Consider the following 25682-nt stretch of genomic DNA (forward strand, 5'->3'; position numbering starts at 1 on the left):
AGAAGCAAAGGGGGTAAAAGTAAGATTGCCGGGTCCGCTCTTATCACACCTCTTGCTTCCTCATTCCTTTCATCATCTTCCCAGATGGGAGCCTGCACAAAAAGGGACCCCCTCCTTAGGAGCTCAGAGCCAGCTGGGGGCAGCAGAGCGTCACGTGGGCATCCACATGCCTGGGGCGGGGGGTGCAGAGCTAACTCCACCTTTCCAGCCTGCCTGCAGGACCCGTGAGCCTTAAGCTTCCAAGTGTCACTTCCGAAACTGTGAGAAACTTCCAGAACTCATTTTCTCCCCGTCTGCATGCCTGGCCTCCAGCTTTCAAGGAATACCAGGGAGGATGGCTGCCTTCTCAGCGATCTCGTCCCGGGGGGCTGTATTCTAGGGAACCAGACCAGCGGATGATGGTGCAGAGAGCGTGAGCGTCTCCACTCCCTGTGGCTGAAGCCCCGGGGAAGAGCAGCTGGCCTTGGACTCCTAACTTCTTGCAGGAAGGCAATTTACTGCAGCTAGATGAACACCCTCCTGGAGAAAAATGGCCTCATTTAAGGAGCCAAGGCTCCCACAGGCAATTTTCTTTAGCTACGGGCTCTCTGCTCAACATGAGTAACAGAGCTAATGCCGCTGTGGCGGGAGGAAAATCAGCACAATGACGCGGACACGGCCCCACTGGGGGGGGGGGTGCTCTATGGTTCCAGACCTTCATCACGGGGCCATGGCTCCTGGCCCTGAAGGGAGCTTCTAAGACCTGCCAAGCTTGAGGAGAAGCCAGATGCCTACGAAGCCTGAAGCCCAGAGGCCTCCCCAGCAGTTCCAGGGACGCCTGGGGGAAGAAGGCCCAAGGGACGAAGGGGCCCTGCCTCTGCGGTGAATGAATTTTCTCCGTTGACTGTGATGCCTGGGAAGATGGGGGTTAGGACTCACTGGCTTGGTGACAGGAGGAGCTGCTGGTTTTCGTGAGGACGGAGAGCCGGCAGGCGGTGCTCCAGCCGCTGGCGGGGGCGGGGAGGTAGGAGCAGGAATCCTAACTGTCCTGTGGTCTAGAGGGCGATGCTACACAACCGAGAATGATCCTCCCCAAGTGCCCTCATGCCCAGGAGACATGCGCTTGGGGCCCTCATGGGTCTGACTGCTTTCCTTCTCCTCTTTCCCCTCATTCTAAGCCATCCTCAAACTATACCAGCGGGCCCCTACCTCAGGGCCTTTGCACTTGCTCTTTTCTTAGTCTCAGTTGATGCAGGTCTCTCTTCAAATGTCACCTCCTCAGAGAAGGCTCTGTTGATTATCCTACCTGAAATAGCTCCTGTCCCGGCTTTATTTTTCCTTACAGAACTTCTAGCTATCTAGCTTAAGTACATTTATCTATTTATTTTCTATCTCCCTATGAGCATCATACTGAATACCTTGTCTGTTTATTCAGCCTTGTATCCCTAAAACAGTGCTTGACACATAGTAGGCGCTCAACAAACATGTGCTTCATGTATGATTGAGACCGACTCAGGTTCTGAGAAAGAGAGAGAATCTGGCCCACCCGAAGGCAGCCCAGGTCACCCAGCGGGGAGATCCGGGGAGGCATCCTTACATCCTCAGACTCAAAGACGTGGCATATCATCTTGTACTGCCTTTTTCCATCCTGGGATGGGTGGGAGGCTTCCACATTCTCCTGGGAGTTGGAGCGGGGCATCCGCCTGCGGGCCATCAGTACGACGATGTTCCCGATGTCTGCTATATAGGAAATGGTCCTCAGAGGGTGGTCCATCATCGTCTCCTGGAGGGCATAAGGGAGAGGATGCTGAGTCCAGAGCAGCATCTAATGGCCCATGAGAGAGTCTGTCACCCCACAGCCCGGCCAAGTGCAGTCCCCGTGTGGCAGGTGGGGGGTGGGGGCTGGGTTCAAAGGCTGCTGCCAGATTTACATGCACCCACTCAGGCCTGGGGCAAGTTCCCTGGACTAACAGTGACCCAGAGCAAGAAGGGGTCTGTGGTATGTGAAATAAAACGTTCAGTCGTTTTACAACCAGTAGAATCTCTGGTGGAGAGGTTAAAAGAATAAAATATCCACATGTGACGGTTGCATTGTGCGTGCGTGCATGTGTGTGTACGTGTGATTTTAAACAAAATTTCGTAAAAGGCGAATCTGTTCAAGGTCACGAACCTTCTCGTGAAAACTTATGAGAAGGATTTGCAAACAGCATCCACGGCTTATTTTTTCCTTAGATCTTCAAGGAAACGGTCCCAGAGCACCACGGCCCCCTCCCCCGCAGCGGGCGCTGCAGACACAGCCTTCTAGCTTGTTTGGAAGCCAGCAGCTGAGGACAGGGGACCTACGGACACGGGCACAGGCTCGGAGCGGCCACGCTGGGAACTTCACCCCGGGAAAGGTGGCCGGCCAGCTAATACCTGTGTGTCGGCATTCAGTACTTTGATTCTCTGGGTGGAAATGAAGAGATCCACCTCGGTCATCGGCTGAGATTCCCCTTCGGGAGCCTGAGAAGAAAGAAGCACCAAGGGAAAGCTTAACGCCTCACCCCGACTCGAGGGCACGGGAGCAAGGTTAGCTCACACACACAGGCACTGAGACACAGTCACCAGAACGGCAGGGCTGACTCCAGATTGCGACCGCCAAAGCAGAAGGGACCACAGAGGACGGACTCACGGACGAGGGTGAGCGTTGCCGGTTAAGGGGGAAGACGCCCAATCCCCTCTGCTTCTCCCCCTACAGGAGAAGGGTGTGACTCTGGGAACGATGGTCGTGAACTGCCCTTTCTACAAGGCTCTTGGAGCCCAACAGATTGAAGAGTAAGGGCAAGTGGCCCACACCCCGAGACCTTGGAGAAGTCAGAGTGTCTGCCCCTGTTCAAGCGATGGGGGACAATGTTCAGAGCAGGAGCAAAGTCATTTGGATGCAGTTCTGGTAAAAGGGTCTTCACATTCGCACACCATCACAGCGACACAGAAGCCGTACCCACTCCTGAAGCCACCCCATTAAGAAGGAGCCCCAGATGCCTCAACACCCCATAGGTAGCCCACAAGCACCTAGAAGCTCGATAACCAAACAAGCACATCCGTCTCGTTCACTTAGGGTTTAAGTCCGCACAGTGTGGTTATTAGCGAGTTTTCTTTTTTGCATCCAGCAATCTGACAAATCCACAAGTCAAACGTGACTGTAATTGAACAGACCCAAGTCCCTGCCACATTAATGCTCCTGAAGGGTGGGAACTTGCACACTCCTGTAGGATTCATTTAGCATCTCCAATCCGCTGCCTGTTGTCTCTCTGATGTGAAATGGCTCATGAGCAACAGAAAACAGCCACTTTGGGCAACTCAGTTTTGAGAAACGTTGGCTAATGGGGCGGTTCAAAAAGAAATCTGAACGAAAACTTGCTGGATGCAGAAAACAAAAACACAAAATAATAAAAAGGCAAAACGTAAATAAATGAAAAGAACAGGCATAACACCAAGCTGATGACGTTATTTGTACTGCACCTTCTTTCTGCTTTTGGCTAATTTCTGGGCCATCTGCTTAGCATGGAAACAGAGACAGGAGAACAGTTAGAAAAGAATTTGCAGAGACTCAAAGCCAAAAAGGGAATTGACAAACTAGTATCAATAGTGCATAAAGCATTTCTGTGTCAGGAGAACTGACTTTAAAAAAATCCTGGTCTACAGACAATCAATTTCCTAACTCACGATTTCGTAGGTGGCAGGGGCTGTAGGAGGAAGGAAATGGATTGAGGTGCTTTTTCTATGTAACTGCAATCGATGCTTTCAAAGAACCAACTTGGTTCTGTTGATTTTCTTTATAGTACGCCTGTTGGCTACTTCCTTGATTTCAACCTACATCTCAATTTCCTTTTACTTTCTTTGGATTACATTTGATTTCTTTTTTTCTAGCCTCCTGAGATGAAAATTTAAAGGCCAGATCTTTAAACTTGTTTTTGCCCCAATACATTTATTTAAAGCTGTGAATCTCCCTCCAAGCACTGCATTAGCTGTATCCACAAATTTGTCATATTCCAATCTAATTATCCCTTCAAAATGTTTTCTAATTTCCACCGTTGAGTTTTCCCTTGAACTTTGGATTAGAGTTGTGTTATTAATTTTAATACATTTGGGGATTTTCTAGTTTTCTTTTTGTTACTTATTTCTGAATTAATTCCACTGTGGTCAGAGAACATACTGAATTGTGCTGGGTTCTTAGCCCTATGATCCAGAACATGACTGACTGTGGTGAATGTCAGGTGACTTCAAAAGATGCATTCCTCAGTTGTTGGGAATCGTGTTCTACCAATATCAATGAGGTCAATTAGGTTGGTTAAGGGTACAGTTTAAATCTTCTGTGTGCTGCCTGATATTTTTGTTTGTTCTAAAATTTACTGAGAGAGGTGTGTTAAAATCTCCAGCTGTTACTATGGATTTGTCCCTCTCTCCTTTTGGTTCTGCTAATATTTGCTTTATCTGTTTTATATCTGTGTTATAAGGTACATACAGATTTAAGGTACTTGTATCTTTCTGTTGGATTCATCTTTTTATTGTTCATCTCTAGTAATAATTCTTGCCTTAAATTTGTGTACTATTAATACAGCCTATTCCTAACTAGAAATAGATTAACATTCGTCCCCCCACCTTTTCTCATAAGTAAAAGAGAACACAGCTGATTAAAAAAGAGAGACAGACTGCAGCCAGATTGTCTAAAACTGAATCCCCGCTCTGCGACCTACTAGCTGCGTGACTTGGAGCGAGCCGCTTCATGTCTCTGTGCCTCAGTTTCCTCATCTGTAAAATGAGGATAAAAACAGTATCTACCACATAGGGCTGTTGTGAGGATAAAATAAATGTGTGCAAAGCTCTTAGAACAGTGTCTGGTGCGTTACGAGCGCTACATTTGTGTTGGATGTTACAGGATTACAATTTACCTACGTCAGAATGTAATTTCTTGGCTCTTGGTAAGGCTTGCTGGATATACACAGATCCTGTACAAATAATGGTGAGTCAATGGCCAAACCACGCACGCTGTTGTGGTGAGGGGGGGTGGGTGGAGGACTGTCTGCTCTCTCATACTCCTTCGTACTCACCTGGGGAAAAGCCCTTTTGTTCCCAGCAGCACGTCTCTAATTCATTAATGAGTCAAACGGGGGTGTCTGTTCTATCTCACTGGAGAGAAACCAGATGAATCGGCCATCCAAACACCAAGTACCTCATCTCTGGTGCAGCCAGGAAACTAGGGCAGCCCTCCTCCCCCCCTCCCCCTGCAAAGCTCCTCCTGGTGGCCATGAATTCATGGTGAACAGTCTGCTCTGGCAAAGTCAGAAGGCAGCAAGCGCAAGGCGGTATCGTAACCGCTGCGTGCGATGGTGGACGTGTGTCCGCGTCTGAGGAGTGGCCCTGTGCTGATGCTCCGCCACACCGTGCAGATTTCTAGGTGGGATCTGACAGTCCCATGGGGGGGGGGGGTGTTCTCATCTGCATCGGCTGCCATCCTCATGATAAATGACCACTGTGAGATCCTCACGTGCATGTGTTTGTTCTACCACTTTCCCTGAAATTATCTGGCCGGCATATAAGAATTTGTGATATTCTCGATACCAAAACCTAACAGCTGTGGGACGGGTCAACATTCTTCGCTGTAAGGAGCAGGGATCTGAAAGGGTCCTCTTCTCAGAGGAAACTAAGTCTGCTGCCAATGGAACAACCACACTTTTTTTTTTTTTTAACTGGGATGGTTGATGAAGAAAGAGAACCCAAATGGCCAACCAAGTTTCATGAAAGGCATCCTGAGATATAATTTCTATGAAGCGAAGGAGATTTTATGCACCTAAAGTAATACCAGGTGCTCAACCACATGTGGTGCTCAGGTGTCCTGAAACCAATTCTAATCTGAAGTTTACACACGACACGCGGGAGACGGTCGGATCCGGAATGAGAAATGGCAGTAGCAGAGAAGCCCGAGAGGACTAGAAGGCCTGCGTGTGTCGTCAAGCAGTGAGTGACAGCATCCCTTGCAATCCTCGTGATTCACGGGACCGACTGCGGCTTGCCCCTCAGTAAGCTGTGGCACCAGGGACATAAACCGTGGAACTGTCACTCACCCTCTCACTCTGCGAGGCGTGTTTACTGTCGTTAAGACTCTCGAGGTTAGTCGTGCTGGGGATCCTCCGGACTATTCTAGCTTTTCTTTCCCCAGCTGACATCTACGGGGCACTCGCTAGGTGCCACGTCCTTCTGGGCAGCTCACGTGTGTCGCAGTGCGAAAGCTTCGGGCAACCCTGTGAGGTGCGCACCGTACTCTCCTCTCGCAGAAGCGGCAACTGAGGCACAGAGAGGCTAATTCACATGCTCAAGGGCGCTCAGCTGTTAAGAGGCAGAACAGAGATCCCAGCCCCTGAAATCTCACTCTACTCTCCAAATCACTAGCTGTGTACCTCGGGCAAGCGTCTCAGCGGTAAACCTCTCAGTGTGTCAGTGAAGAGGGCTGATCATACCCACCTCACAGGATTTCCCACCCCCTCCATTTTGAGGAGTAAGTGAGATCAATGTATGTCAAGGACGTGCTCCAAGCGCTCATATACCCTTTCCATGTTAATCACAGGCTTCTTTGAGTCACGCGGGAAATCACGTGGCTTGCACAAAGCCTCACTGGTAGAGATTTTCATTCCACAATGAAGTCCTGATGGTTGACGGTTAAAGAAAACCTTTCCAGGAAAGAACAGAAAAACCTCATCTTTTTGGGACAAGCCAGGGAAGACAAACATGAGAACGGGTGATAATGAGAGCTCCTGAAAAAAGCGCAGCAAAAAATATCCAACGCCATTTGTGAGTCAAGGACACGAGCGTCACAAATGTAGGAAGGATGGAGACACGTGTGCCACGTCCCGCGTGGACGTGAAGCGGTTTCCGGGGCTCAGGGAAGGGCCCGGCAGGCCAGCCCGTCTTCTGGCCGAAGGGCAGCGAGCAAGAGGGTGGAGTGAGGCATGGATGCAGTGGAGAGAAAGGAAGACGGGGTTCCAGCCACGATGGCTTCAAGGCTGGGTCTCTGGGCAGGGTCAAGGCAGGGCTCCCACACTGTGGGACGAATGGGGCGTCTCTATCTACGGTGCTAGAGACACTGACAGCACGTAGGGCACAAGTTGCTCCCAAAACGTGTTCCAGAGAATCTCAGCGGCACAACTTTCAACAGGCACCCCACAGCAATCGTGTATTCTGTGTTCAGATAACGACAGGAGTTTCTGGTTAAACAAGGTGAACGAGACCTCCTTAGTACAGGAGTTCTCAAAATCTTTGATAGGAGAACGTATGTGGCAAATTCAAAAAAAGGGATCTATTTTGCGGCGTTTCTTGAGCTAATGTGCCGACAGAACCTCATCGGCGGGAGGCACGCAGCGTATCTGGGATGCCCCAGAGCGCAAAGATGCTCCATGAGGATGGTCTACCCCAGTGGAGAGTGGTCCCCAAATTAGTGTACCTCAGAAGCTCCTTGAGGGCCAATGAAAACACAGATTCCTGGGCCCTACCTGCCCCCCACCATGAATTTCGGACTGGGGTGAGCCTGAAAATCTGCATTTCTAACAAGTTCCCGGTGGTCCTGATGCTGCTGGTTAAGGAATCCCATTTTGAGGACTACCTCTTTCATGCATTCCTTAGTCGCATGGGGGCTTCCTAAAACGATATTTCTTCTCGGAAATGACGAACAACAAAGGCAGAAAAGATACATTAGGGAGGGTCCAAAGATGGAAAAAAAAAAAAAAAACTTAAGAAAAATGGCAGATGTCTTCTAATTCTGATGTTGCATTTAGATCCACCTTATTCATTACATTTTGATGGACGGAAAGGCTTTTAATTTCAGATTCCTCAACCTGCCTTGAATTACCGTTACTTAACCAACCGTCTTGGTTCCCGTATTAGACTGCAAGTTTCTCAAGGTCAAGGATTGGGTCTTGGTTACTTTTTATCTCCTGAGATGCCTCTCACAAGGGTCTGCAGAGGAACAGTTTGCTTTCTGAGCCAAATTCCTTTGTTTTCCTCTCACGTTAACTAGAAAATTTCGGGCCAAACCGCAACTCCAAATTCTCTCCCCATTTGGCAAATAAATTTATAAATTCTTTAAGAAAATATTAATTCTGCAAACTCCAAGTGCGAGTCAATGAGCACCACAACAGACCCCCAGGAAGGAAGTTAAAGACAGTTCTGAAAGCCCAGCTGCAGGTTTGGCGTTTGCTCAGAGTTAAAGTAGCACAGACACCAGGGCCACCCAAGACTCATGGTGAGGAAGGTCTCACCCACACCCACTGGTCAAACTCTGCAGGCAGAGGAAAGAAAGAGGGGTAAGATGGGGGTCCCCACGGGGAAGAAGGGAAGGAAAAGGAATCAGAAACAGGAGGAGGAAACCCCTCTTGGTTCAGATGACACATCAAGGTGGAAATCACTTATCAGTTTGTCCTGAGGATACTGCTAAGTGGCTTCCCAAATAAATCCACACATTTTCCTCTTTCTTTCCTTCCTCTCCTGGACACTGTCCAATCTGTAGCTACCTTCCTCTCTGCATCTTTATAGAGGTGGCCTAGAAGGACTCATTCCTGAAAGGTCAGCCTCTCTTTAGGAAACAGGGTGGCACCACATCCCTTACAGAAAGGGGTCTCCTACGCGCATGTGCGGGCCCACAGTGCAGGCGCCTGCGAGACCATCCCCACTGATCCAGAGAAATGCTCTAGGTGCCCTGGTTCCCTCTATGAAATCTCAGGGCACATCCTGACACAGTAGCTTTCTAGAGGAGTGCAGAACTAAACCATGGGTCTGTGCACCTAGCATTTGAAAAAGCATCAAGTCAAACAACTTGACGGGCATTTAAACTGAGGTAAAAGGAACAGGAGGCAGAATATATTTAACGACAGGCAACAGCCCCTTCAGATGCACAGAAGCACATCGCAAAGATGATACTTACAAATGAAATGTAACCATTTAACTTTACCACTCTATAATGAATTCCTTACACTACAATAATTTGCTGTAAAAAATAAATATATGTGTACCAGATGTCTGCCCTGCTCTAGGCAGGTCTAAAATGGATTTATAATCAGACAGTCTCATCTTGCTTGTTATGATCAACAAAACCATCTAATTTTTTTGATTCAAATCAACCGTGGAACTTCTGGATACCGATCCTTTGAAGCCTCAAAGTGAACCTTCTGGTTTCTTATCAGGGAGGCTGGACTTTAAGAAGGGAAAACCTTGCTCTAGGACCTCACTGCGGAAATCGAAGCTGTAATTCACAGCACGCTGGCTCGTGGCCGGGCTCTGGCTCGGGGGCCACAGCACACGCTGAGCACGCCTTTACGTTCTGGGGATGTGCCTGCTCCCTTCCTCCAGGTCACATGTCACAGGGCAGTGGAAAGAGATAAACTATCTGTGGGACTCAGTGGCTGCCACTCAGGAGACCGATAACCAAGGTGCCCAGTATGATACCCTAACCTGGACGTGTGTGAAACCTGGATGGACAGAAGCCGGGAGAACTCATGTCAAAACAGCACAGTTTTCTGCCCTGGGGACCTTCAGGGCTCCTCTGGGGGCGGGCTGTTGCTCTGTTCTGAAGGAGTCACGTGAATGGGCTGTGGTGGTGCTCCCTGACAGGGGCTGAGGGGTGCTCTGGCGTTCTGTGGGAGTTACATCTCTATGCTGTCCGCCTGCATCCAACACCTGCCCTCCTGCTCAGGTACACCCTGCACCCTTACTGGCTCGATTCACTTCTCACTGGTGCTGCGGAGCCCGAGGGCAAGGCTCTCCCTCTACACACTGCTGTTTTCTCTTCCTTCCGGAGACCTTGCCCAGCCTTGCACACGCAAGTGCTCAAGAAGTCGTTTCTCGTGGATTAAGGACCCTAAGTGACTGGCCTACACTTGTTCTTCTTCCTCTTTCCACACTGCCCCCGCGACACCAGGAGGTAACCGGGGCACGTGTGCACACGACCACACAGGAAAGGGAAGGGTTCCTTGAGGACGAATGGGATTTTGACCGGCTGAAGCTGGACAGAACCAAATCCGGGGAGTCCTAACCTGTTCCAACTTGCTGGAAATACCTGGTTCTGGGTTTCGGTGGTGCTGGTATCCCCGGGGCTCCAGGTGGACTGGCCCTGTGGCCCCAGCATGGCTGCCCAGTGGTTCTAGGTGCTGGTGGTGCTTACTGGCACCAGAAGTGTCCCTGGAGCCCTAGGTCTGTCCACGATTCCAGGTGGCGCTGGCACCATGGTGGAGATTCTAGAGCTCAGCATTTCCATTGGGATCAAACCAGTTCTAGCTGGCTCAAAGTGGTTGCGAATGGTTTCAACCAGATGAAAGTCGTTCTTGCTGGATCAAAACAGGCTGCTCCTTTTAAATCTTGATAAGGCAGATGCCAATCGGTCATGACTGGCTCAAGCCTGTTTAAACACTGGGCTAGCTACCTCGTTATGGTTAGATTTGATCCAACGGCTCCCTGCGCCTGGAGCAAACCAGTTCAATCTAGCCTGAGCAGGGTCAGCTGGCTCAAAAGCAGGAGGCTGAGTCTGAACCACGCCTGTAACACCAAGTGTTCAAGTCACTGACTGCGACGTGCGTGAAAATCCAGGGATAAAGCTCTCGCGCTGGAGAGGTGATGCTCGAAATGACATCGTTCCTCATGCTACCAGCTTTCCAAAGTTTAGGATCATATGTGCTTTTTCTTAAGACTGGCCATTGAGAACACCCCAAGTATACAGCATTTATCCAAAAGGACTCAGGCACACCTTTTTTCTGTTGGCAGGTACACCATCCCAATCCGCTCTCCCCTACACTTGGGACTAGATATGCATGAGGTACGGGGGAGACCACCGCGGACGGCTCAGGCCGCCGCACCCACCCCCGGCACCCCCTTACCTTGATCCTGCTCACGGCTTCCTGGGCCTGCATCATGCGCACGTTTTTGGAGGGAGTTTTGTCTGAGAGCAGCTGGGTGGAGCCAAGGTAATTGGCAGCAAAAATGATCCCATCGATCAAGTCTTCGGGGTCACAGGGTCCGGGAACTGGAACACACAGAGCCGCAGGGGTGAGTGAAGCCACCCTGGGGTGGGCCCCGCAAATCGCCGACCGCACAAGCACCCTCCCCGACTGCTCAGTGCCAGCACAGGTGGCCCCCGCGGTGGAGACCCTGAGCAGGTGCATCACCCTGCCAGTCCAAGGCACCTCTCCGGGTCTGCCTTCACTCACACCTTGCTTTCAAAGGGAAGAAACAATTTCTTCTTCATCCACTTTGCCCAGACCATTTACTGGGAGAAATGATGTGTTTATTTAAATATGAAACATACAACTCAATGACAAAGGATGTTGTTTTTCCTGTTAGACTGGGAGCCCTTTGGGGACAAAAGACCATGTCATGTTCGTCTTTGGCTCGCGTGTCTAATCAGTGCCTGTCACCCAGGGGGCATCAAATAAATGTTTGCCAGACAAATGGTTAGGTGAGCAGGAGGCCGCTTTATTAGAAAACCTCATTTTAAAGCGCCACGTTCACATCTCTCCCTTCTACTTTATGCATAATGGGGAAAACAAATCTTACCAATTGGAAAAATGGGCATTTGTTTGAGAAGGTCTGGATCCCTAGAATGGCCTCTGACCCCAGCTCTGTGAGGCAGATGACATTACCCTGAGTCCCCTGATGTCAACCTTGCTGACTTACAGGCTGTGGTGTCCCCGGCTTGCATCCACACACGGATCAATTCCGAGGAAAATCAGAATTTTCTGTTCTCACTGACCAGCCTTTTAAATTGAACCTTACTTTTAACATATTTAAAATGGGGGCATCTGATTCTAACCATCATCACCTGCAAACCCTACTTGAGATTCAAACATGTCTGGGACTAATAAATGACTTGAGAACAGATGCACAAAGAAAGGCGTTTTAATTCTGCAGTGAAAAACATATGTATTTTCTTTGGCTTGAATGCCATATTTGGGGAGATTAAAATATACATTTTTAACCCACTGTTAAAACCCCAGGCTCTTAAATTAGATAACTGGCAAAGGAAACAATTTGCTTTTTCCTTTTGGAAAGCTAATCTGAAATGATTTTTATTTTTATCCCTCAACATCGAGCTCATCTTGAGCTTAACCAGCTGCTTCCCATGGATAAGCTACTTAAGACTGAGAGTTCAGTCTTAAAACAATCTTATCGTTTTCCTAAAGCCAAGGTGGTGGCTGACACAAAGAAATTAACAGCATTTTAGGAAAGGCCTTCACCAAGCGTCTGCGTAGTCAATGAATAAGGAAACATGTTGTTTGCCATATTCTCGATCTTTCCAAGAAAGGCTTCTGGCGAGTGATACTCAGCCAAACCGGCCTCAACTACGTGCCAGTGGTTCACCTTCTTCTCCAAGGTCACAGACGTCCCGTGCTGAAACTTTCATAGAGGTGAGAAGGATTCAGGGTGTTGGCCACATACAGTTTTAGTTGTCCAGCCGGGAAGCGCTACTCTAACTAAAATAACACGTGGACGGGTTTGGAACCTACATTACACTTTGTAAAAAACTAAAAGATTATCAGTCTCCTATCATAAATTCCTGTGCGGGGTTTACAGTGTTAAACATAATCATGTTTGCCCAAACAGGCATGGAGCAAAAAGATCTCATCTGGGATAGTAACTTTTAAAAACCTTCCATTTATTTTGTGAACATAATGAATGTTAAAAGAAAGATAAAGAATTAACCACGTACTTCTCTACGGGCCTTCCAGGATTCTATGTTCATCTCTGAGTTAGCGCTATTCCCCGAAGAGGGTCTCTCGTCAACCATGGTGACTGTGGATATGCGGGTAGGTTTAAAAGCAATCCAGACAATACTTAAATGACTACATAAATGCCGACCAGTCAAGAGACAGTTACACTGGACCTAAATAAATTATGCATTTGAGATATGATCTAAGGCCACTGATCCTCCAGGGATTTTGAGGATAATCAAATGTCACTGTTGCTAGATCATACCCTGGGAAAAAAGCCGTTATGTTCGTAATTTCATTTTAGAATTTTTTTTTTTAAGTTAAAAAAAATTCACATTATACTGGTCCTAAGTCAAAGAACTGCAGGTTTCGTTTCGGCCTTCTGGAACGTGTTTGTCCTTTCAGGGAGGCCTCCGTGTTGCTCACACGTTATGTCCTCACGCCTTCGTGAATGCTGAGTCTGGGGGAGCGTCGTTGAAGAAAAATGGAATTTCCAAACTTCCAAAAACTCCCCGAGGAACACTCATGGAATTCTTGGGCCTCACAAAAAATGGCACGAATAATTCACAGGTTACTCAAGAAAGAAACCTGAGTGAAACAAACCTATGAGCTTGACCGAGGCTGCAGGACTGCAGGGTCATAAAGGTCTAAGAATCCTGGTAATTCATTCTCACACTGACTATTCATTCATGGGATCCAAGGGCCAGACAGAGCTTCACGGTGGTGTTCTGGGTGGTTTCTAGTCCCCAGAAAATCCTTTTTCAAGAAAATGTCAATCTACCCTACCTGAAAAACTAACCTCCATCCTCTCTGGTAGAGGGTCGTGGCACCTCTAGCTAATGAGCACCTTTGTGTGGATGAGGAATAGGCACTCCGTTTGTGGGGCCTGACCTCAAGCTGAGCTGCCCCGCGTGGGCCAAGTTCTGACCCCACTAGGCCTCCTGAACGGGTGCCCTTGAGCAGTGAATCGCCTGCACAACCATACGTGGCCACCCTACACAGAATACCATTTACCTGGAGAGCTGTGGAATCAGACTGCCAGCTCACAGCCTGGCTCTGAAACTTGCTAACTGTGTGATTTTGGGAAAGGCACTCACCTCGGCTTGAGTAAAAATGCCTCAGTTCCCTCCTGTGTAACATGGGGGTGTGAAGTCCACTTCACAAGATAGATAGGAGGATTCAATAAGTTATTACATGAAGACCGTGTATCTGGCACAGAGTACAGGCTTGATAAATGTTACTACACTTAACTCATCCAAGCAAGAGATGAGAATTATTGGGAAGGTCTTTTTTTTTTTTTTCCTTCCCTAAATTTAGAGGACCAAAAGTCTCCTTTAAACTTCATTCCCAGTTGAGTGGTCCTTGACGGATGTAAGAGGTGTCCTGGACTAGAGGAGAGGAGATTTGGATTCAGATGGAATATGACCGTTTCTAAGCTGGAAACAGCCCTCAGCCTCCATGCACCCTCTCTTGGGTTCTCAGGGACAGAATCAGCAAAGGTGAGGAGGGAGGTGAGGAATCTCTGACAGGCTCGCGGCTGTTTTCTTTTAGTTTAAAATTCTCTGATCATTAAGACTGTGAATAAGTGGTTCTGTGGCCTTTCTTCCCCACTATGGTCTTACCGCCCAGTGCTTCAAATACCCAAAATGCTAGAAGATTCATGCACGACTCAGTACTCAATTACTTCCTTTTTCAGCTCTTACCTTCAACGTAGGTTGGGAATGAAGCCAAGCTTTTTCTTGACTGTAATCAAGACAAAGAGGTTTCAGAAAGGGCAAAGCGTGATGAAAAATGCATTAACACAACTTTATCCATGCAACATGAAAAATAAATAGATCACCAATGACAGATATTAATCAGGTGTCGACCGTTTTTGGTTATTACGGAGAGAAAGGTGTGACCAGACACACACACTTCTTATTAGAGGTTACCCAAAGCCCAGAACATCCATTCATATTTTAGGTAACCTGAAAATCTCACATTCCACAATTAGATGTCCATCCGCTTAAAAAGTTTCTAAGTGAAAAACTGTTAGATGAGTAAAAGCACCAACAATGTGATTATATGTTGAAATCAAGAATTCTCTTGGGGAATTTTATTTCCCTTCAGGTCTTTGCTTCAGTCATCTCTCACTGTGCTAAAAATGTTTGCCAGAGTTTTCCTCTCCTCCTTTTGTCCCTTGTTGGTTTAAAAATTCCATCACGTAAGTGATTAGTGTATGTTACCTTAACATAAGAACATAAACAAAGGAGTGAATTGAAAACTGTGGAATTTCTTACACTAAGTAACACCTCACAGCAAGGGTCTTCCAGCAGCATCGTTGGGCTGTGGGCACGATTGGCTAGAAACCTTCTAGAACCTGACTGGACGGCAGTTTCAATGCTAGGTTGCAGAGGAACAATACTTACCATTTGGTTCCTCCCGTAACTGAGTGGCACAGAGAACTCTGAGTGGCCTAAGAGTAGGAAGTTCATTCCCGCTCTCGCCACAGAATTTGTACCTGATGTGTTGGGGGCAGGGTGATGTGAGCATTGCAGGAGAGTGGAGAGCCACTGTCAAAAACAAGACTCCTTCAAACGAGCAGAAAGGAGGGTCTGCAAGGCCCAGGGCTGTCCTCAGAAAGCCTAAAGATTTTCATGGCTAAGAGTCTAGTGGGTATATCATTTCAATCTGTATGTTTTAAGAAAAAGGGTATCATACAGCATAGCTGCTCAATGGGTTGACCTGGGTTGATGGTAAACCCTGGGGTGCCTGGCGGCTGGGAGAGGTAGGGCCTAAAAGAGGGGGGGCATCAGGGGAACAGCTCTGTCTTGTAGCACCTTTGCAGCAAAGGGATGACTAATTAATAAATACCTGCACAACACTCTAAAAATAGTAGTGTTAACTGTTCTATAAAAAAAAAAGGGGGGGGGGGAGGCAAACACACCCAGGCTTAAGACTCTGTTTCAATTCAAGACAATGACAAGAATTCAACACGAATCACACAACATAGCACACAAGGCAACCTGTCAGTAAACCTTCCGGAATGTGCCCGCGGGGATGAAATGGTTCATCACACCGAAGACGGTGGGTTTCTTATTTCAGAAGGGATAACCTTTAAGGAAACTACAAATACAAGTCCACTGGGAATGAAAGGTCATTGGCTCCTTTTGTCCCTTGCTGGTTTAAAAATTCCATCATGTAAGTGATTAGTATATGTTACCTTAACATAAGAACATAAACAAAGGAGTGAATTGAAAACTGTGGAATTTCTTACACTAAGTAACACCTCACAGCAAGGGTCTTCCAGCAGCATTGTTGGGCTATGGGCATGATTGGCTAGAAACCTTCTAGAACCTGATCGGATGGCAGTTTAAATGCTAGATTGCAGAGGAACCTCTGCATTTATGGAAACCTGCACCCCAAGGAAAGCTAAGATAGGTGGACAGGAAGAAAGAGAACTACAATTTCAACTTCAATGGTGCTTGACATTGGTTTTACTTTTTCGTTGATCCAAGTGAGAAGAAAGGGTCAGTTGAGGGGCAATAGCCAGCTCTAATTCTGGCTAAAAACAACAAAAACTGTGTACCTTCGCGGTATGTAGATGGGAGCCAGTCTTCGCAAAGACTAAAGATCTTAAAATTAGTATTTCCCAACCACCTTCCTCGTCCTTGCCCTCAACAGCAAGGGGCCTGGGGTAGAGAGGGTTTACTTTGTTTAATCAAAATGGGTTGGCCTCCAGGTACACCCAAGAAGCCAACTCAGACTTTCTTGGCCTATTAGGATACTTTTCTGAATGCTCACTTCAAGGACAGTCCCCAGATTTTAGCAGAAGCTACGAAAGAATTACTTGAGTCTATAGTTCTAAAAGCTGCCGCTTTTATTTAGAGCCACAACGGAGGGCATTTGGTACATTTACTTATTCTCTATTCATAAGCTCATGACTGGCTTTCTTTAGTCTCTGGGGTAGTAAGTTTTTTACGAAAAGAGTTTTGAGAAATGAAAGAATCTCTAATTATTGCACACAAAGAGGATTTTCATCATTATTTCTAAGGATATGCAGAAACATGTGCCAAGTCCTGTAGGAACCGAGAAATAACACATTTGCCTTGCTTATTATATCTGATGAATAATCAAATGCTGAATATTCAGATGTCTGATTAGCCCTTTGTTTCCTCACATGTGGACAGAGATGAACATGAGTTGATCCTTCACATTCAAGAATTAATAAAGCCACAGTCAAGAAGATGAAAGGCCAAAGTCCTTGGGATTTTGCAGGAGACACTAAACCACGTGCAGAGCCAGGAGACCCGACGACTGGAGTCATGACATACAAGTTACCTTGTCCACGCAGCATGTGGCCTGCGGGCACTTTTTGCCCCAAGGGCAGAAGACCCTGGCATTCAGACCCTGGGCCCACAGGAGCTCTGGATTCACAGCCTGCCCTGACCCCTTGTGGGCCCTAGACCTTGGGTAAGTCACTGAGCTTCTATGCTGCCTCAACCACAGTGTGAGGGCAGTGAGTCCTACACCTCACAGAATTACTCTAAGGATTAAATGAGATACTATCTATGATTTGCTTGGCCCGATGCCTGACCAATGTAAATCCTCGAGAAATGGCCGCTTTTTATTAGTTATGATCACTGTGGCCTTGATTCTTTTCTTCTTGTTTCTTGTTCTCACCCAACCATGTACTATGAACAAAGGATAAGGCAGAGCTGTGGGATCTAGGGTCCGGAGAAACAGTGACCTAGTTACCCTCCGCTCCCATGAGGTAGGGTCTGAGGACAAGACCAGAGGAGGACAAAGCGTATTTCAAATTGAAATTTTAATGTTGGTGTGATTTCAGAGAAGGTCTCCTTATGTTCGTTTGGGTTAACGTACACAGGTTATTAAAAAATCTACTTCTCCCTGTGTGAATAGTCAATGGCAAACGTGTGTGTACTCAGTGATGCCTCAAGGGTAAATTTTAATGAAGACTCCCTTTAGAAGCGATCTGCCACTCGCTGTGAGATGGAAACCGCTTCCTTTTGTCGCATGTAACGTAGTATGCTTAACAAAAGGGAGGAAAAGGAGACAGTCATTGACTACATGGTTTACCTCTTTCACGCACAGCCTCAGCACTGGCTGGGCTGGGGTGAGCTGAACCCACCTGGAGACCACATAGGCACAGGCCCACAGCTACCCGAGGCCACTTCATAAACAGCTGGGGTGGCACTTGGCTGCGGGTCAAAGGACAACGGTGTGGGAAAAGGCAGCGCCCCCCCTCCAGGAGGAACACCTGCCCTTTTACTACCTTGCTTGGAAGCAAGCATTATTTAGTAGGGCGACCACGTGACTTACTGTCGGAGAGGGACACTTCCGGGCTGTGCTCTCTAGGGGTCCTTAGCCACCCACGACTATTTAATTAAATTGGAATAAAATGCAAAATTCGGTTCCTCAGTCCCAACAGCCACATTTCAAGAGCTTCCTAGGTGCATGTGCCTAGGGACCACCATATAGGATAGCACAGAACTGAGTATTTCCACCAATGCAGAAAGTTCTCTTGGATAGGGAAGAGTGGAGGGGCGCCTGGGTGGCTCAGTCAGTGAAGCGTCTGACTTGAGCTCAGGTCATGATCTCATGGCGTGTGAGTTCGAGCCCCACGTCGGGCTCTGGGCTGATAGCTCAGATCCTGGAGCCTGCTTTGGATTCCGTGTCTCCCTCTCTCTCTGCCCCTCCTCCGTTCACACCCTCTCTCCCTCTCAAAAATAAACATTAAAATTTTTTTTAAAAAAAGAAAGGGAGAGGGGTGCTCCCTAGCTGCACTGCTTGCACAACAGGTGTGGACTGGAAACCACCCCAGGTAAACCAGGACCAGCGGTCATCCTGATGTCATGAGAGATATTTCACTTGGGCCTGAAATAAACGGGTACTTAAGAAACCAGTCCATTTCCCAAACCGAGGTTTGTAATACCCTGAGGAAGGATGGTGCTACACAGAGCTCTTCCCCTCCAGTTTCTGGCACTGTCCTGGAGAACTTTCTGGAATGATGGAAATTCTGTGTCATCTCCCCTGTCCGATGCAATAGCCACAAGTGACATGCGGCTACTGAGCACTTGACCTGTGGCTGGCGTGCCTGAGAAGGTGCACTTCTGTGTCGTTTATTAATCAAAATAGACACCTGTGGCCGGTAGCTACCAGGCTGGACGGTGCGGCTTCAATCACCGAACTCCAGGCTGGAGAGGAGAAATCCGCATTTCTCTCCCGCGAGGGGAATTTGGGGGATTTGGGCAGGAAGCTGAAGAAAGCTCACACCAGAAGAGTAAGACAACACACGGGCCGGTGGCTTCTGGAACAAAACGGCACCCTACCTCTTTATTCGAGGAGGCCTCCGCGGGGTCGCTGGGGTGAAGGGGTATGCTCGAAGACTCTGCCCCCAGGGGAGGGGAACTGCCAGGAGACGGGGACTGGAACACAGCAAGGGAAGGACACAGTGAGAATCGGGGGGTAAGGGAACACCCGGCCGGGGCGGGGGTCAGAGGACAAGGCCCCACAGAACCGAACAAATGCTTCCTCAGTGACAAAACTTTCTTGCAGAGAAGCTACCAACAGTACATAAAAGGCCTGCATTTTTTGAGCTCTTTTATTTCTATTCATGTTTTTCATTTTAGAGGTGGGGAGGGGCAGAGGGAGAGACAGAATCTTACACAGACGCCACGCTCAGTGCAGAGCCTGACGCAGGGCTGGATCCCAAGACCCTGGGATCATGACCTGAGCCAAAATCAAAAGTCAGACACTCGACCGCCTGAGGCACCCAGGTGCCCCTTGAGCTCTTTTAGATTCCCACCATATTTTCTTGTTTCATTTATGTTTATTTATTTTTGAGAGAGACAGAGAGACAGAGCATGAGCAGGGAGGGGCAGAGAGAGAGGAGACACAGAATCCGACGCAGGCTCCAGGTTCTGAGCGGCCAGCACAGAGCCCAACACAGGGCTCGAACTCAGACTGCGAGATCATGACCTGAGCCGAAGTCCGAAGCTTAACTGACTGAGCCACCCAGGCACCCCTCCCACCATGTTTTTAAAGGAAACTTTTATAGCTTTGCCATTTTGTTCCTCCTTGGGCCAAGTGTTTAAACAAAGCAAAAGGTGAACAGAGTCCTAAACGAATAAAGCTAACGGGGATACACATGCGTCTGTGGTTTTTAAAATTCTGACAAAGACTTTGGATACTAATGGTCTTACAAAACCACCTGCCCAAGATTACCCGAATGGAAAAGGAAAAATGAAAACAGGTATTTTTTAATTAAACATTTTAAAATGTTTATTTTTGAGACGGGGGGAGGAGCAAAGACACACAATTCGAAGCAGGCTCCAGGCTCTGAGCTGTCAGCACAGAGCCTAATACGGGGCTGGAGCCCATGAACCGTGAGATCATGACCTGAGCTGAAGTCAGAAGTTTACCCAACTGAGCCACCCAGGTGCCCCCAACCAGGTATTTTTACTTATTTTTCATTTTTTTTTTTTTTTACTTGAGAGTGAGAGAGAGCGCGTGTGAACGAGCAAGGGGCAGAGAGAGAGAGAGAGAGAGAGAGAGAGAAAGAATCCCAGGAGGGGGAGAGGGTGAGGGGGAGGGAGAGAGAAGCAGGACTCACCCAAAGCAGGGCTCGTATTTTACCCAAAGCGGGGCTCGTGTTCACCCGAAGTGGGGTTCAAACTCACCCAATGTGGGACTCGAACTCATGGACCGTGAGATCACGACCTGAGCCAAAGTCAGATGTTAACGAATGAGCCACCCAGGCACCCTGAACGTGGCAGCTGGGACTGATGACCAGAAACCACACCACCTGTATTTCTCTAGTCCAGATTTCAAGTATTTTTTTCGGATTTAATCCACAGGCCATTGAAAATTCAGAGAAATTTCAGCATCCAAACAATATGACCTTGGCTGCTCTTGAAACAGTTCAAAAATCCTTTATTACATGATAGGTTTGAAAATAGGGGGTAGAAACATAGCCTCGGGGCATATGGTCCCCATCAGGTGTGTTACTGCCTCTGGTGGTGGCACAGGTAGGTCTTGCTGGACGGGGAACAGGAAGCCCCAGGTGAGGGCCCAACACAGCATGTGCTCTGTAAACACCTTCCCAACGAACAGCCAAAAAGTCAAGCCAGCAGGCCGGAGGGTGGGACTAGTACGGGCGCTGGAAACCCTCCCCAGCCAGTACCCAGACATCTCTGCATGTGCTCCTGAAATCCTGACAGATGAAGGGCATCTTCAGGCAAGCCACAGGGATGCTAAAGAATGCTGCAGCCAAGGTCCTCTGACAGCAAGGGTATACCCCGCTTCACCATTTGTTGAAGTCTGATAGAAAGCCTAAAACGGAACCCACGTGACCATCTGTTCTCTGAAGAAGCGTGGCCGTGTGAGGGGAGGTACGTCCCAGACAACGGAAGCCGGGTCAACCAGTGACAGCTGAATCTGTTTCTGATCTCTTGCAACTGGCCCCCTTGGGAAAACCGAGATAGAAACAGCGGCACGGGACCTCTGCATGGAAAAGGAGAATGTTCCACAAGATTGGTTGTGCTGAGTAGGGGAGGGGGTACATTAATACACAGTGGGACTTCGGGGCACCTGAGTGGCTCAGTCCGTTAAGCGTCCGACTTCGGCTCAGGTCATGATCGCGCGGTCCGTGGGTTCGAGCCCCGCATCGGGCTCTGTGCTGACAGCCCAGAGCCTAGGGCCTGCTTTGGATTCTCTGTTTTCCTCTCTCTGCACCTCCCCTGCTCACTCACTCTCTCTCTCCCAAGAATAAACATTAAATAAGTAAATAAATAAATAATGGGACTTCAATGAGCATTATGTGAAATCATAAAAAAAATACATCTTTTCCAGAAAGTCTGGATTACAGGAAAACACAGGGGGCACCAAATGACCTGGACGATGATGTGGTGAAATGCAGTTTTATTCACGCTGAGGCTATTCCTGTGAGGCCTGGATTTGATTTCCATGCCCACAGACCTGATTCTGGGCAGGGAAGTGAGGACCAATGAGCTTCTTAATCATTCACAGGCAGAAATCAGCCACTGCCCAGTGAAGCCAAGAGTGTGGGCGCAGGGTAAGAGCAGACATAAAGGACCCCCTAACTCCACAGCCCCTGGACGCAAGAACCGAGTCCTACATGCCTTAAAAAAATCCCACGCATGGGGCGCCTGGGTGGCGCAATCGGTTAAGTGTCCGACTTCAGCCAGGTCACGATCTCGCGGTCCGTGAGTTCGAGCCCCGCGTCGGGCTCTGGGCTGATGGCTCAGAGCCTGGAGCCTGTTTCCGATTCTGTGTCTCCCTCTCTCTCTGCCCCTCCCCCGTTCATGCTCTGTCTCTCTCTGTCCCAAAAATAAATAAACGTTGAAAAAAAAAAATTAAAAAAAAAAATCCCACGCAGAAGTTTTTATTTGGTGCCCAAGAGAGCTGAGGGGTACTGGCTGAGGTTAGCTTAGTGTGGACCACTCAAAATTAATGTAGGAAAGTCCTCACGAGATTATAGGGCCTTTATTTGTTTTTTTTTATTTTTTTTTTTAAATTTTTTTTTTTGACATTTATTTATTTTTGGGACAGAGAGAGACAGAGCATGAACGGGCGAGGGGCAGAGAGAGAGGGAGACACAGAATCGGAAACAGGCTCCAGGCTCTGAGCCATCAGCCCAGAGCCTGACGCGGGGCTCGAACTCACGGACCGCGAGATCGTGACCTGGCTGAAGTCGGACGCTTAACCGACTGCGCCACCCAGGCGCCCCTATAGGGCCTTTAAAGTTTCCCAGTTTTTCAGATTTGAAGAGCTTCCTTAGATATTTACATCTAGGTCTTCCCCCAAGTAATTTCCTCTGTTGCAAAGATTTTAAGGGTCTGGTCCCTGGGAAGCTAGGACAGCTGGTTTTTCTTTAATTGCTTGGTTTGAGGGCTGTGTTACACCTTCACTTAAAAAAGAAAGAAAAGAAAAAAAAGAAAAAAATCTTCAAAAGAGCCCCTCAGTTCCTATTTCCTCATCTAACCATCTTCTCTTGAAAATCTTCTAAAAATGGGTTCGTTGCAACACTGGGAACATGGGATCATCTCAGGATGATGTGAGAATGCAGGTGATCCAGACAGCAGGCTGGAATGTGGAAGAGGCAGGGCAGACCCCATAGTGAGGTGAAGTGACCAGCGCCCGGAGCCTGCTGGGGCACACGGGAGAGGAGGGACCCACACTGCCCTCATCAGGGACCACTCCCCCCCAGGGCACCACACTCTAGCCTTCTGCATGCAACTAAGCTCACTCACTTTTCCTTCCATTTGCATGTGCAGTTAATGACCTCCATCTAGAGAGTTCTCCCACGTTCTTTCCCACCGTCGATGCTGAACTTGAAAGTACCTATTTTGCTGAAGTTTTCTCAGACTCCACTCACGGTATACGGTTCTCCCCTGACGGCTTGGGTCAAGTTCTGTAATTATGTGTGTGTCTGCCCTCTCCCAAGAACTCTGGCAGGGATCTTATCTTAATCATCTTTGGCATCCAAGGGCCTGGCCGTGGGGCTCATCAACAGTAGGCATTCAGTGAACATTTGCTGAATAAATGCCTTCAGTGTCGTTTCCAGCTTTACCATATTCTCCAACCTGCAGAAAGCAGGTCAACCACTGATCTCCTTCATTATTGTTTCCTGGTCGATGGGATGCCCCCTCCTTTTTTTAATGTTTATTTTTGAGAGAGAGAGAGAGAGAGACAAAGTGCTCGGGGGGAGGGGCAGAGATGAGACACACAGAATCCGAAGCAGGCTCCAGACTCCATGCTGTCAGCACAGAGCCCAACGCGGGGCTCGAACCCATGAACCACAAGATCATGACCTGAGTTAAAGTTGGACACCCAACCAACTGAGCCACCTAGGTGCCCTGAAGCCCTTTTCTGATAGCACTCCTATGATCTTACGTGTGGAATGTTAAACTTGCATTTTGAATTAGAACTCTGACCTGAGCTCCAGCAAAGCTCTTCTGAAGCTACAGGCTGTCTGCAAATGAAAGGCCCCCCCACCTGGTGGGAACCTACCACTCCCCACACCACTGCTGACAAAGTCAAGGTGGACAAGCGCCTTCAGGGCTGGCACAGCCCCCATGGAGCCTAAACAAAGGTGTTTAGTATTGACTTATCTCAAATGTCTGCTTTACAAGTCCTTTGCCCCCTCACTGCCAGCTTCCGCCTTGCTGTACTCTCAAAAGTAGAGAGGGGTGCCTGGGCGCCTTGGTTGAGTGTCCGACTTCAGCTCAGGTCATGATCTCGCGGTTTGTGAGTTCGAGCCCCGCGTCGGGCTCTGTGCTGACAGCTCGGAGCCTGGAGCCTGCTTCGGATTCTGTCTCCCTCTCTCTCTGCCCCTCCCCTGCTCACACTCTCTCTTTCAATAATAAATTAATGTTAAAAAAAATTTTTTTTTAAAGTAGAGAGAAAACCAGAAACTAGATAACACTTTTTACTTTCAAAGAATGTACTGGAGGCAAAGTGTAACCAATAAAATATGATACAAAAAGTGAGTTATTATTATGTATTTCTCTGTCTGAAGTCTCATGCCTTCTGAGTCACTGACTCGACATTCCATTTTAAGTCAACGAGACCAAGGATGGGAAGCAAAGGTGGGCGTGGAAATTCACAAAGTGCCACACAGGGCGTCTGTAAGGAGGCGTCTGTGATGTCCAAAGACGACTCAGTAACTCCGTTCTGGTTCACTGCAGGAGGTCTTAAGCTGCTTGTCTTCTACAGGTGGTGTTCTAGCAGATTCTCCACAACCACGGTCCGAATTTTACTACCACAGCTCTGGGGCTCCACAGAGCAGAGCTCTCAGCTCGAAGAGTCTGGTTCCTCAGGGCCAGGGCAAGAGATGGATAGTCCCTTTGTTAGGCTGGAGACGGCCTCAGGATACAGAAGCATCCAGAGGGAAAGCCAATCTCATTTCATTTCCAATCGAACATCTCCCGGGGGGCACACGCTCTACCTGCTGGCGGGAGAGGTGATATGTGCAGGGAAGCAAAGCGGGCAGAGAACTATTATTCATTTATTCCTTCAACAGGCATTTCTGTGCCTACCTCTGTTCTTGATACTGGCTTGCTAAACAAAGAGAAAAGAGACGCTGTGGTCCTGTCCTATATCCCTTTCCACATGAGGGGGGGAGGCAGACGTGCTGAGGCAGGGCTGTGGCAGGGATATTCACCTGTGCATGGGACGCGGGGCCGGGAGGGCGCAATTCTGCAGGAGGGGAGGCGTATACGTGCAAGGCTTTATGGGGAAGGGGAGACTTCAGCTGAATCCTGAAAAGTGTGCAGTCTTCATGGAGCAGGATGGGATGGGGAGTGGAGGGAATGTTCTGGAAACAGGCAGGGAGGTCGAGCAGCTCTGCAGGAAAGTGGGAAATGAGCTGGCGGTCAAGGACAAGTCACTGGAGCCTCGCTGATGACAACTAGCCAGCACCTCCTCTCTGCCCAGAGGGTGGGGTTTTCTTTGTGAGCCGCTGGCCCGCTGTCTTCAGCAGAGAAGGTCCATCTAGGCACTTAGGAACTGTTTCCTCAGTTGGACTGCAAACCCAAAGAACTGAGGGACCGAGTTAACACTTTCTGCTCTTCCCTTCCCTTAATCCTTTCTCCCTTGACATATGCATGAAGAGAAGACTACGGCCTGGAAAAGCTGAGTGGATGATAATGAGAACACCCCCCAAACCAAAGGGTCCGCTGGCTCTTTCCAAGTAGACGGTGTTCTTCTCAGAAAAGCCCGAGGACGGAGCACAAAGCAGCGATCTAGAGACATACAGAGATCTGAAGAGACTTCTGGAGAGACTCCACTCACAAGATACACCAAGGGGAGTTCCACTGGGACCGTTCATTCATTTGTTGAACGTGGAAATTCCGACAGCGTCTGAGAAGGCCCTGACCCCTGGCCTGCACCCAGGGAGCCCCTTGCTCAGCAGGGGAGACAGACGGACACACAAACGCAGGGTGTCCTCTG

General features: G+C 48.4%; 1 protein-coding gene across 8 annotated transcripts in view; it reads right to left on the reverse strand.

Annotated features, from left to right (window-relative positions):
* Window positions 1-25682, reverse strand: part of APBA1 (amyloid beta precursor protein binding family A member 1) — a 206265-nt gene that overhangs the window by 20285 nt on the left and 160298 nt on the right. For 5 of the 8 annotated variants that reach the window (XM_023243334.2, XM_023243333.2, XM_023243335.2 and 2 more), the window contains exons 3-8: window positions 19040-19135; window positions 14411-14450; window positions 10878-11023; window positions 3481-3516; window positions 2395-2481; window positions 1577-1762 (exon numbers count right to left, since the gene is read on the reverse strand). In XM_023243334.2, coding sequence (XP_023099102.2) covers window positions 1577-1762; window positions 2395-2481; window positions 3481-3516; window positions 10878-11023; window positions 14411-14450; window positions 19040-19135 — 591 coding nt within the window. The remainder of the gene's footprint in view (window positions 1-1576; window positions 1763-2394; window positions 2482-3480; window positions 3517-10877; window positions 11024-14410; window positions 14451-19039; window positions 19136-25682) is intronic. The other 3 variants (XM_045042565.1, XM_023243338.2, XM_023243337.2) reach the window with 3 other exon arrangements.

Source organism: Felis catus, chromosome D4 (genome assembly GCF_018350175.1).
Source record: "Felis catus isolate Fca126 chromosome D4, F.catus_Fca126_mat1.0, whole genome shotgun sequence".
NCBI classification, from domain to species: domain Eukaryota; kingdom Metazoa; phylum Chordata; class Mammalia; order Carnivora; family Felidae; genus Felis; species Felis catus.